Raw genomic sequence first — 13,251 nt, 5'->3', positions numbered from 1 at the left:
TAATATTATAAATCAATTTTTGTAAGTTGGTACTAATAAAAAAATAAACAAGAAACTGTTTAGGTATACTGTGTCGTTATTAATATACACGTAATTAAGGTTAAAATTAAATTTATGTATGTATAGCCTATTCCATTGGAAGTAGGAATAAAGATTAACAAACCGTAGATTAACTTATTTAATGCGATTTGCAAATAACTCAGCTTTATTTTGCAGTACTAAGAGTTTTTTTTTTTTATTAATATATCTTTATTAGTAATACATAATATAAAAGTTAACGAGTAATTTCCACTATAATTTTACTTTCAAAGTTTTGATAACAGTTTCGTCGATATTCATATAATATATTTTTGGAAATCCTTAATGAATATCACAGATCAATGAATCTCTCGACTATTGATACCGCGTCAATTTGCTGTCAAATTTTGTTTATTTGGCTTTATGTTTGGAAAAGAGAATATGCGTCCTACACCAAGTCCAAATACTCCTCAATTCTGTACTACATCGTCTATATAATCTTGTACCGAATAATATACATACATTATTTACTTATTTCAAATTTCTTCGTAAATTTATTATAGAATCGAATACCCTGCTGATGTCTTATTATTATATATATATATTAGTATAATTATTTTAAACTTAAAAATGGAACTAAATTTAATTGTTTAGCTCTTTTTTGGTTCTATATTGAAAATATCTATTTGCATAGTGTTTCTTTCCTGCGTACGTTACAGTAAGTAACGAAAATTTATTAGAATAAAAAGGTCTGAAGTTGTATTTTACTAAATAAATTATAAACCCTATAAAAATGTTTATGTTTAATATTACACGTCGAAATATTGAATTTTAAAATATAAATTGTTAATATAACAAAGGCGAGTGTTCCCGCTACCTCTGTAAACACAGACGGACGCATCGAACGATTATTTCGCACAAGTTGTACGAAATGTAGACGGCGGGCAGACTGGCTGACGGGTCGTCGAACCGGGGGGAACGCTTCCCGAATCTTTGACAACCTCTGACCCGACGGAACTTTGGCCCTTACTTAAAGGTATTTCGAATAAAATTAGTTTCGAAGTATTAGTTTTTAATTTAAAAAAGTTTTTGATTTAAAAAAATGCTAAATGAAATCGTAATCGTAAATATGAAAATTTGCTTTGCATACATATTGCGTGCCACAGCTTTGTTCACTTTAACACTTACGATTGTACTATAAAATATTATTTCACTTAGTTTTACTCATTAGCCCTCTGACTGTGTTCTGTTCTATAGTATTTTGCATAATTGCTCTTATTATTAAACTCGAACGTTTTCAGTTGCAATTTCTGCTAGATGTCATGATCATCAAATTAATTTCATCAACCGTTTTACCTATTATAACAAATTGTTTCTTTAATAGAGCACACTTTAAAGAAACAAATATTTATATTAAAAAAAACACAAAGCAACACTAAAAACAATTTTACGATTATGTGCAGTTTTTATATAGGTATATATTTTTATATAGATATAGATTACCTTTGTCTATTATACAGATTACTACTCTAAGTATGTATGGATTTTTATAAAAATAATTACAAACCCTGTAAGTATCATTCATTGATCACCATCAAAGATATTCAATATTATATATTTTTGTTATAATATGTTTAAAATAAATGATAAAACTGTAATATTTTCAATCATTACTCCAATGACATCCCACGAATAGTCCAGACATAAACAGCCTAACAAAAAAAAAAAAACATTCGTCAAAAGGAATCGCAAACAATTTGAACATTTTATTAATACTTAATATCCTCACGAATACATTTTAACGACTTATTTATACCCGCACGTCCTCATGGAGTCCCCTCAAAAAGACATTTGAAACGTCCCACATATAATATAAGCGTACCCTCGCTCACCCCAGTGACAATTTACGGATGTAAACATGTTCCCCAGACGTCTAGACGGCGCTGGTGTAACGTAATAAATCTAGACGTCTGTTCTGAGTCTTCATTAAACCCCACGAGGGCCGCGGGGCGATACGAAATTGGAAAGTTCTTTGGAGTTTTTGGATTCCTTCGACGTTGGATCCTCTAGCGCTGATGCAAAGTATTAATATTGCTATCTATACACCTTTTGTATGATACTTTATACGTCTTCCTCTGTAAGTATCTTATGCTGCTCTAAAGAAAGAAACAATTTTATCAAGTAATTAAGTAGAAAAAGAAATCAACACTTTGTTAAGATAATATATTGTTATAAATATTTTTATTTGTCAACTTAATTTTAATTGCTTTTAATATAATTCAGAATTTTGATTGTATATATTCTGTATATTATATATGTACATTGTACATATATGTATATCATCATTATAATTTTCATTCTTGAGATAAATTACGTCATAAACGATAAAATAATCAAACAAATGTAAATGCTATAAACTTTTAAGTATGAAAATGTGTATATTTAAGTATGAAACTAAAAAAACGTTTTTATTACTTTCATTTTATATTATAGTATACTATCGGCTGACTCGGACTTTACATGAAATGTCGAAATTTAATTGCTATAACCTGCATATGAATATTTTTTGGTTGAAAATAATCGGTGATATTTTCTAATGTTTTTCTGTGTCTGTAAGTAGCCTTTCTCTACAACTTCTCATATGCCGCCGAGCTATGAAAATTTCCAATCAATAAATTAAAAGCCTTCAGTGAAAAAAATGTTTAAATTTGATCATTGTTTCTATTTTGTAAATTAATACAAAAAAAAAACAACTTTTTCTTTTTATTTTCTTTTTTGTAATAACTATAATAAATAATCTGTGTTCGTGTTTATATGAGTAGGTACATGCAGACATAGGCATACGCGGACAAAGTAACTCAGTATCGCTATTTTTTCTGGTTTAAGTAATATGTTATTTCTGGATAAAGGTTTCGAATGCTATACGGTTATTAAAGTATATTTTCTGAATTTATCGATTAAAAACAAACACAATATGTTCACACTATTATCATTTACCTTACCTACCTTTATTTAATACAGAAGCATAACACTTTCTTATTGATTGTCAGATTACGGATTCGGAAAATAAAATACCCTTACCTGAGAAGAACCGCCGAAAATAACCGGACTATGATCGACGTGTTAATATTATTATTTATTTCGATTCGATAAATTCGCAGGACACATACATACATATATGTAGTATAGTATAGTCACAAGGACAGGTGGAACTATTCCCTTACTCTCGTAATCCGATTGGACGCCATTTAGACTCAATCGGAGAGAGCTTAGTCGCAGGACCGGCCTTAGACATGCAAAGGGAATCACTTAAAATGTATTACGATTTGGAACATATTTTTCCGGATATTTATAAGCTATAAAGTAATATAAACTAACTATGTGTTCGGTGCCAAATGAGTTCAGCGAACTATCCTTTATATTATAGTTTAAATAATTGAAGTGTAAAATTTGTATGTTGTTTTCAAAACGTCACTTCGATTTAAATACGTAGCTTTTGTGAGTTAAATATTTATTTTTTTTTGGATTTAAGCTATCAGTTTATGCGTATTGGGTTGAACTGTTTTATCCCTGCAATTGGCGTTGCTCGACAATATAGACGTAACAATTTTATTATTTTTTTTTAAATGTTTTTCTCCTTTTCATGTTTTGTTTTTACTACTTATTTATTTTAATATTTTCAAGGACTCTTTTTTATGGTATATGTTGGCACGCGATCATATGGGCCACCTGATGGTAAGTGGTCACCATCACCCATAGACAATGAAGCTGTAACAAATATTAACTATTCCCTACATCGTCAATGCGCCACCAACCTTGGGAACTAAGGACATAATCCTTAGTGCAAGTAGTTACACTGGCACACTCACCCTTCAAAACGGAACTCAACAATACTGAGTACTGTTATTAGGCGGTAGAATAACTGATGAGTGGGTGGTACCTACCCAGACGGGCTTGCACAAAGCCCTACCGCCAAGTAAGGTATGGTAGGACTTTGTGCCCATATGCTCGTCCGCAAACTTATACCATAAAAAAAATATTCTAACTAAAAATTAATGTGTTCCCAAATTACATTAAAATATCAATCGTTTCAAATAAAATAAAAAACACATTATTTTTGTCAACAGGAAAAGAACTCCTTCTTAAACTACAACGTATCGTGCATACTAACACTTCCGCCGTATCAGCGGCAGGGGTACGGGCGACTGCTTATCGACTTCAGTAAGTAAAGTATAACGCATACTAACTACTACAGTAACACACAGACATTGTCATTATATTAAGCTTAAATTTCTCCTTAATGTAATAACACTGTATAAACAAAAAAAATCTTAATATATTAAGTGTTGTAATTGAAAGTTATAAAAAGTAACACAAACATTAAACATATATAGTAGCCAGTTACGACAAATCCTATAATATTATACTATACTACCAGTAAATAAAACGTACATATAAAACTACCAGTAAATCTCCTCTTATTATCTTATGGACGAGGATTCGAGATTACTCAACTATGGTGTTACATCAACAGGATTTCATTCAATCGATGCAGGTTTCCTGACGATGTTTTCCTTCGAATAATAAAAAGGACGCTTTGAACTTATTCCAATGCTGTGTTCCACTGCGGTTTTCCAACTGACATAAGATAACACTCATTTTATGATTTTTATCGTCTACTTTACGCTTTGGTTTTATTAAGTAAATAATAATAATAGTAAATAATAGGGACGCCTAATTAGATAAATTAAGTATATGTAGGATTCATAGAAAGAAAAGTCCTCATCGAAGGAGTTTTGTAAGCCGTTTTAAATCGTCGCTAGGTTTCAATTAAGTGTACAAAGAGACGTAATGACAGTTAGGAGTTAAGAATTTCTCTCATATAGAAAATATAATACACTTTATGTATACGGATTCAATAATGGAACATCATGTCTAGAACTGTGGACTATCGTCGTATTTACAGTTCATGTGTAGTTTATATTATTCCTAAATTGAAATGGTATCTCTACATAACAACAAATGTATTGCAAATTTTTTAAAATATCTATTTTGCTTACATTAATTGATTTACATTTTAATGTATGCAACATACCATTATAACTCAGCATAGGTATACAATGAGTTAGCGTTCAATAACTTGCATTATCGCAAGAACGATCTCTGCCAAGCAACCTATTTGACAGAAAATGAATATATTATTGTTTAAAGATAGGGTACCTAATGCTTATTTATACAATAACAAAAGATTAAATAAAAATAAATGACACAATTATTTTTTATTAATAATTATATATATATATATATATATATATATATATATATATATATATATATTTATATATATATATATATATATATATATATATATATATATATATATATTGTGACATAATTAAACAAAAAAATTACAGTCAAAACAATCAATAATAGTTACTGATGATATTTAATTATATTAGTAATAGCAATGGAACTAGTTTTATCAGCGTTGTGTGTTTTAACTTTAATCTAGTTGAACTGTGGTAACCATTCACGTGCGTTCCATTGTCTTTGGGAACATTTTCATTCATTCATTTCAATCGAATATAAAAGACCTATATTACGATCTAGGACATGATTAAATCAATCGTGAGTATTTTAATTCACCTGACGTAAAACAAACAAACAAACAAACAAAACAATAAAAATATAAGTTATTGATACTTTAAACTGAAAAATTTAACGCTTAATCTACTGTTTTTTTTTTTTTCGTAAAAAGTTACGCCATCGACTTATCACTAAACACTTAAAAAAAAATTAATATGGGTGACATTCGATGTGATACATCTTTATAGGAGTAAAAACAACTTTGACGTTCAAAAATAGAAACCAGACTAATCTATGTAAAATATAAAATCATATTTTGCGAACTTTAATATGATAGAAATCACACCGTTAGCCTCGTTAGTTAAATTAGCCCAATGATTACGTAACAAAGTCAGTTGAAATGGGACGAGACAATATCAATTGGCAACACTTGCTAATAGTAAACAATAATTGTGATGCTCGAAGCGTGATCTATACGAATCGTACGTAGCTCAGGTGAGCGGTCAACAGCGTAGTGGGGTTTGTTTTGCCGGGGGTGGCGTCGCGACTCGGCCGTCGACCCGACCTGGATCGATGAACTGCAGTATGGATCGGTCTGTAGTCTAGACACCCCCACGCCTGTCCCACGGAGGTTTCTGGATGCGCGGAATTTTGATAGCCGTGTTAATTTGTTACGTTCGAGTTTTAACTTATCGTCTGTAATTGGTTAAAAGATTGAACGATATTTTTCACGTTTGCATTGCTGATTTTTGTTATGAGAGAATGTCGTTGTGTAATTCGATTATGAATAATTGATTTCATTGCTATTTTTGCTAAAAAAACCATTAATGCTTTTGATGTTTTTTTTAAAGGGACGATAGGTAACAGATTTTGTCAATAATTACTGTTTGCAATGCATTAGTTTTGTTATAAGTATCCGACGGTATTGCTTAATAAAATTTAAATAAACAAATTCATATGAACCTATTAAAGTAACATTAATTATTATATAAATACCGATAGCTATAATTATTGTAATTATTAATTGTGTGGTGTAAAATATTTTGGATGTTCTAAATTTAAATTTATAATTTTTAACGAAATATTATTTACATATGAGTCTAGGACTATAATACTCTTCCTAATGTGTACTGACATATTTATAACGATGCTTTTATGCTAATAAGATTACGAAGTATACAATGTAACTATCAATGTAAGAATATATACAAGTAGTATGTACTATAATAAATAAATATTGTAATCACTTATAATCCATCCAGATTCTTGCCTAAAATAAATCAATAATTATTACTACAATTAGTCGCTAGCTTTGCTTTTCTAATAAATAAATACAAACATTATTGCACTTATAAATGTGAATACATATCATTAACATAAAGAAATTCGTGGAACGGAACGTACGTTTGTTCGAAAGCAAATTGTAATATTCGATGAGCGACACGCGCGTCTCCGTGACCTATACCAATGTTTTTTTTGTTAACTAGGTTATCTCCTCACGAAAGTCGAGGGTAAGGTTGGGTCGCCAGAAACGCCGTTGTCGGATCTGGGTCTCATTTCGTACCGATCGTATTGGAAGGAGGCACTGTTGAAGCGATTGTGCTCGGCGCCCGGCTCCACGCTGTGCATACGTGATCTGAGCAAAGATCTGGCGATCGCGTCGTCGGACATCGTCTCGACGCTGCAAGAGAGAGGGTTGATGAAGTATTGGAAGGGAAAACATATCGTGTTGAAGAAACAGGTCGGTAGCGATTGTTTTTACTATTTAGAAAATCATGTTGTTACCTTGTTTGTCTTTTTTATGAGTTTATTTTGTCATGCCATTTTATGTATACTTTGTTGCTTTCTATAATAAAATATTGAGTTTAGTTATTCTATACAGCAGTTAACTTCTGTCTAAGATAATAGTAAGGTGATTAATAGTATGCACATAACGTCGTGTCATTATCATAAAAAAGACTTATCGATGTAAAGAATAGATCATCAAGTTTTCTAATTTTCTAGATCTTGCAAATGTAATTGAAAGTATAGAATCTTTTTTTTATCGGTGTCAATATCTTTATATTAAAAACAACATTACCTCAGGAGAAATTCTGAAAGAAGGCTCTCACTCAAGGTGAGTGTAGAGCCTATTTGTACTAGGTACTAATGTAACCGTGATTTCGAATGTCTCGACCTCCGTGGTCGAGTGGTGTGTACACCGGTTTTCATGGGTACGCCACTCTGAGGTCCCGGGTTCGATTCCCGGCCGAGTCGATGTAGATTACAATTAGTTTTCTATGTTGTCTTTGGTCTGGGTGTTTGTGGTACCGTCGTTACTTCTGATATCCATAACACGAGTGCTTCAGCTACTTACATTGGGATCAGAGTAATGTATGTGATGTTGTCTCATATTAATTAAGGCAGTTTTACCACAAGGTACATTAACTTACCTGAATGCGACCTTCGTGATTATTTATGAACATCGAAGATCTAAGATCGAGAACACTGTCTTCGATCTTGGATTTTCGATTGGGTGTTCATGGTCGTGCGCGTGCAGGAGGTGCTAGAGGAACGCCGTGTCATTATCATAAAAAGACTTATCGATATAAAGAATAGATCATCTAATTTTCTAATTTTCTAGATCTTGCAAATGTAATTGCAAGTACAGAAAGGTTTTTTATCGGTGTCAAAGTCTTTATGTTAAAAACCACATTACCTCAGGAGATATTCTGAAAGAAGTCAGGCTCTCACTAAAGGTTGGAGATTGAAGGATTGTAGAGTCTATTTGTACTAGGTACTAATGTAACCGTGATTATTTATGAAAATCGAAGATCTAAGATCGAGAACACTTATGGGCCACCTGATGGTAAGTGGTCACCATCGCCCATAGACAATGACGCTGTAAGAAATATTAACTATTCCTTACATCGTCAATGTGCCACCAACCTTGGGAACTAAGATGTCCCTTGTGCCTGTAGTTACACTGGCTCACTCACCCTTCAGACCGGAACACAACAATACTGAGTACTGTTATTTGGCGGTAGAATAACTGATGAGTGGGTGGTACCTACCCAGACGGGCTTGCACAAAGCCCTACCACCAAGTAACACTGTCTTCGATCTTGGATTTTCGTATGGGTACTTAATGTCGTGCGTGCAGGAGGTTTTGGAGGAAGCGACGCGTCGTGCGGGGCGCGCGCGCTGCGTGGACCCGGCGTGCCTGCGCTGGTGGCCGGGCGGCGCGGCCCGCTGACGCCGCGCCCCGCGCGCGCCCCGCGCCCGCCGCGCCCGCGCCCGCCGCGCCCGCCCGCCCGCCGCCACCGCGCGCTCGCTCTAGCCGGCAGGTGGGCGATGCTCTTACTTATCTCATACCACGGGCCTGATAGGCTTTGGACTCCAGACTTATTCCTCATCTCCGGGATAAGACGATCCGGCTGCTGAGAATTTCAACAGTTTTTTTAATACTGAGATTAGGGCCCTGGACAAACCGGCTGCTGAGAACTTCAACAGCTTTTATTATTCTGGGATTATTGCCCTGGACTTCATGATTTACCCATTTACCAAGTAGCCGTTGGACCACTGGGTCTTATCGGACCGATACACAATATATATTTTAAGAATCATGGAAAATGTCCTGGTCCTTTTCATGTAAATTCACTACCAAACTTTAAAAAAAATTGTGATAGTAGCAACTCACTTATCCTACCAACTGCTCATGTTCAACGTTTAATTCATATCTGGTCCAAATCCCGAAATGCAACTTGCTTTATATGTACATCTAGATCGTCTTCTGATCGCCGGTGATGTTAAACATCTTGAGGACATCTGCTCGTTCCGAATGTAATTCTCTAACATGGATGTACCAATCCATAGTTGACTCAATCATTCCCAACTAATTTGTTGACTGAATCTCTTGAAAATAAAAAGGTCGAGTCAGCGTTCATTTCAGCGTCAAATGTTTGCCATTTTTGCTCATTCGCTTGAAAACCGTAAAGTGGATCTTAGTGAAAACTTCCATCGTGATACGACAGCGTCTAATTAATTAACGAAAGATTTTACCAATAACAAATGTATCAACTTAAATTCAAACTAAAAACAATCTCTCTCGCAGACGGTTCCCCGGTCGTCTGGCTGGCGTTCACTCACACTGGCGACGTTTACTGGACCGACTATTTCCGTACTTGAAATGTTTTGATGGCATTCGAAACATTTCGCGCAGATCGCAAATAAGCCAATGTTTGGAAGAAGAGAAAATCGATGCATGGTATGTAAATAAGGAATGATGGAATTGGTCGTCGTTGGTCGAATTTTATTTGGAAGATTTGCGCAAAGTCTCTTGAAACGTTGGAAGTGTAAAAGTGTGTGGAGTTTATAGCGATCGGGGACTTGGGGCGTTGGCATATCAAACTGTTTGACAGTCTTAGTGTAATAGTAAGTAAAGTTTGGCGCCAACATTGGGCCATTGTTTGACATCATAGCAAGATGTTTTTCGAAGACGATATCAAATAATTTAGTATAGTATAGCAAAGTGTATTATAAGGTTTAAATTATAGTACAGAAAAGAGTTTTGATAATTGTAATTCGAACTTTTTTGTAAATACAGATTATTTATTTTAATTAATAATAAGTTCATTTAAGAATTGTTAGATTAAATTAAAGGTAATTTCGTTTAGTAAGGTGTAAATAGTAAAATTGTCATTTTTAAATTTACTAATTAGAAGAACTATTTTCTCCATCTAAAATGAATAGAGTTAGTATTATTAATAAACGCCACGAAAAACAAGTGTTAACTGATTACGTCAGAATGCGTAAAAACAAAGTAAAAATGGAACTGTCAATCTGAACCAAATGACTAGTGCCCAAACCTGAGCAAGCCCCATTTGGGCTTAGAGTTCATTGCGTGCGGATAAAAAAACATGTGACGTGTATCTTATATTTACTATAATATATTATATTTGTTTCGTTTGATATTTCACACGATTATCTTACCTAATAATTAACACATTTGATATTATATAATTTCATTGTTGCAATTATTTTTTAAGTTGGCAACATAATAGAAAAAATAAATATTATTATTAAATGTTCTCTTCAGGATACGTTGAAATCGAGAGCATTGTTTTGACTTGATTTTACAATTATAAGGACATTTTTTATTTAATTTTATTATATAATTAATAATATTATTATATGATACTTTAGTTTGGTTAAATTTTACTTGACGTTTATCAATTTGACAGATAAAGCAAAAAAAATGACGTTTATTAATAAGAGCTAACAGCATGAGTATTATTAATTCAACCCTAAATATAATGATGTTAGTAATAATTAAATATAAAAACCCTTCGTGTTCTGATATTATAATTATCTATCTTTAAGAAATCTAAGAGAGATTATGCCGTTTATATCTTTGAATAGAATAGATAGCGTGTAAAAATAAGGTATCTTGTAGATGTTATTTGTTATACACATATGTCGTTTTATATAAATGTGTTGTGTTTTGATAATATTGTCTTTATCAATTGGGGTAAAGGCAGTTCACAATATTTGGATTTGGTTATATTTGTCTATATAAATAATGCAAATCGAAGTGATTATATGACTCGAATCGATTTGAATGACTACTCGATTAATTTTCAAAATAAAATAACGGTTATTTTAAATTTGAATGACTGTCATATTCGAATCATTCGATTGTATCGATATGTCGTATCGATATCGCATTGCAGTTGAAGAATACTTAACTAAAAGTGGTTTATGATATAGTTATAAGTATAATATAATAAATTATAATATGTAGTTTAAATTTATGAAATTGTATGAATGAGTTTTTATAGTACTTTAGGAGTTCTGATATTAGAACTTTTTTTTTTATTTATAACGTCATGTGATTATGTAAATAATGTCATGTGCTAAATAATTTATTAAAACTGTAAATATTATATATCATTAGTAATTAATACATTATATATTTAAAATATCAGAAAAATTAACCAGAGTCCATCATTCTCATGACATACTATGTTTTTTATAAGATACCATTGTTGATGAATATATTTTTGTATTTCTTTGTCTGTATATGTTTTTTTTTGTTTTGTTTAATATGTATTTGTGTATATATTTATAACAATTATCCTTGATATATTTTTACAAAGTTTGATAAAGATTTCGAAATGAAGTTAGTGTCTGTAATTTATTTTTCGGTATTAAACTAATTACATAAAATAATGAGAGTGTTAAATACTATAGATACAAAATTATTATAAAATACAATCGAAGTAGCAGCAAAAATAAACAAATCTACAACTTATAATATTATGTACTACAGACAGTTCTTATTTAATACAATTTTAAATAAAATACAATACTAATCGACTTCCAAACTTATATATGGGAGACCCGAAGATCCAGTTCCGGCTTAGGAATGACGGTTTTTTATGGAGGAAATTATCGTGAGGAAATCTGCATATTTTTATGTGTATCTGAAATTGATCTGCGTGGTGGAATAAGATCCAAACCTCCTCAAAAGGAGTAGAGGCCTTGAAGGAGAGAGACCCCAGCACTAGAACATTTAAAGGCTGTTAAATTTCTATACATATACATATTAAGTTTGCTTCCAAAGATCCGACGTTCAAAACGCCATATTACCGTGAATCCATAAAAGTAAAGTAAAGTAACAACCTGTACATATCCCACTGCTGATATAAGGCCTCCTCTTCCATTAAGGAGAGGGTTTGGAACATATTCCACCACGCTGTTCCAATGCAGGTTGGTGGAATGCACATGTGACAGAATTTCAATTTAGACACATGCATGAGTCTAATTTCATTGAAGTTTGACCACATGTGTGTTCCACTAACTCACATTGGAACAGTGTGTTGAAATTTGTTCCGAACCTTTTCCTTGAAGGGTGAGGAGGCGTTAGCCCAGCAGTGGGAAAATTACAGGCTGTTGTTGTTGTTATTGTAATTTACAATTGAAATTTAGCTAAGCATATCAAAATAAACAAAATAAAAATTTAAAAATAGAATCAGCCGTGACCTGTTGTCAAATCGATAATCCATTCGATATAAAAATAGAACACTTTCACAGATAATTAATTGATTCGGCAGAAAAATATTTTCGTTCAAGATTAGATTTAATGGATCGAATATTTCGACAATTAAATAATTATTCTCAAAGATTACCGCTAACGTCACTGCAACTGATATCTGCGAATAGAAAATCAATTTATTTCGGTTTGCGATTCGCATATTTTAATTATCTTGGTCTGAAATATTCATTCAAATCACATTACTAAGTGTTTATAACGTAAAGGCGAGATGGCCGCATGGTTCGAACGCGTGCATCTTAACCGATGATTGCGGATTCAAGCCCACCACTGAATATTCGTGTGCTTAATTTGAGTTTATAATTCATTTCGTTCTTGGCGGTGAAAAAAAACATTGAGGAAATCTGCATGTGTCAGATTTCGTAGAAATTCTGCCACATGTGTATTCCACCAACCCGCATTGGAACAGCGTGGTGGAATATGTTACAAATCTTCTCCTTAAAAGGGAGAGGTGGTCTTAGCCCAGAAGTGGGAAATTTAGAGGCTGTTGTTGTATTGTTATTTATTACGTCTATTTTGATAGAATTGTTGTGGATATAAGCTTGTTTTTGAATC

At 32.6% G+C, this 13,251-nt stretch overlaps 1 protein-coding gene across 1 annotated transcript in view; it reads left to right on the top strand.

The window, feature by feature from the left end:
- The window catches only part of LOC124532033 (histone acetyltransferase KAT7), a 30,851-nt gene extending 20,464 nt beyond the window's left edge, over positions 1-10,387 (top strand). The window contains exons 9-12 of the mRNA XM_047106659.1: positions 4,146-4,239; positions 7,092-7,345; positions 8,746-8,929; positions 9,697-10,387. Of these exons, the coding sequence (XP_046962615.1) occupies positions 4,146-4,239; positions 7,092-7,345; positions 8,746-8,838 (441 nt within the window). The 3' untranslated portion in view covers positions 8,839-8,929; positions 9,697-10,387. The remainder of the gene's footprint in view (positions 1-4,145; positions 4,240-7,091; positions 7,346-8,745; positions 8,930-9,696) is intronic.
- The last annotated feature ends 2,864 nt before the right edge of the window (positions 10,388-13,251 follow it).

The sequence above is a fragment of the Vanessa cardui genome, chromosome 8, assembly GCF_905220365.1.
Source record: "Vanessa cardui chromosome 8, ilVanCard2.1, whole genome shotgun sequence".
In the NCBI taxonomy this organism is placed as follows: domain Eukaryota; kingdom Metazoa; phylum Arthropoda; class Insecta; order Lepidoptera; family Nymphalidae; genus Vanessa; species Vanessa cardui.
Note: the sequence above shows the minus strand (reverse complement) of the source record. Positions and strands in the feature narration are given on the sequence as shown.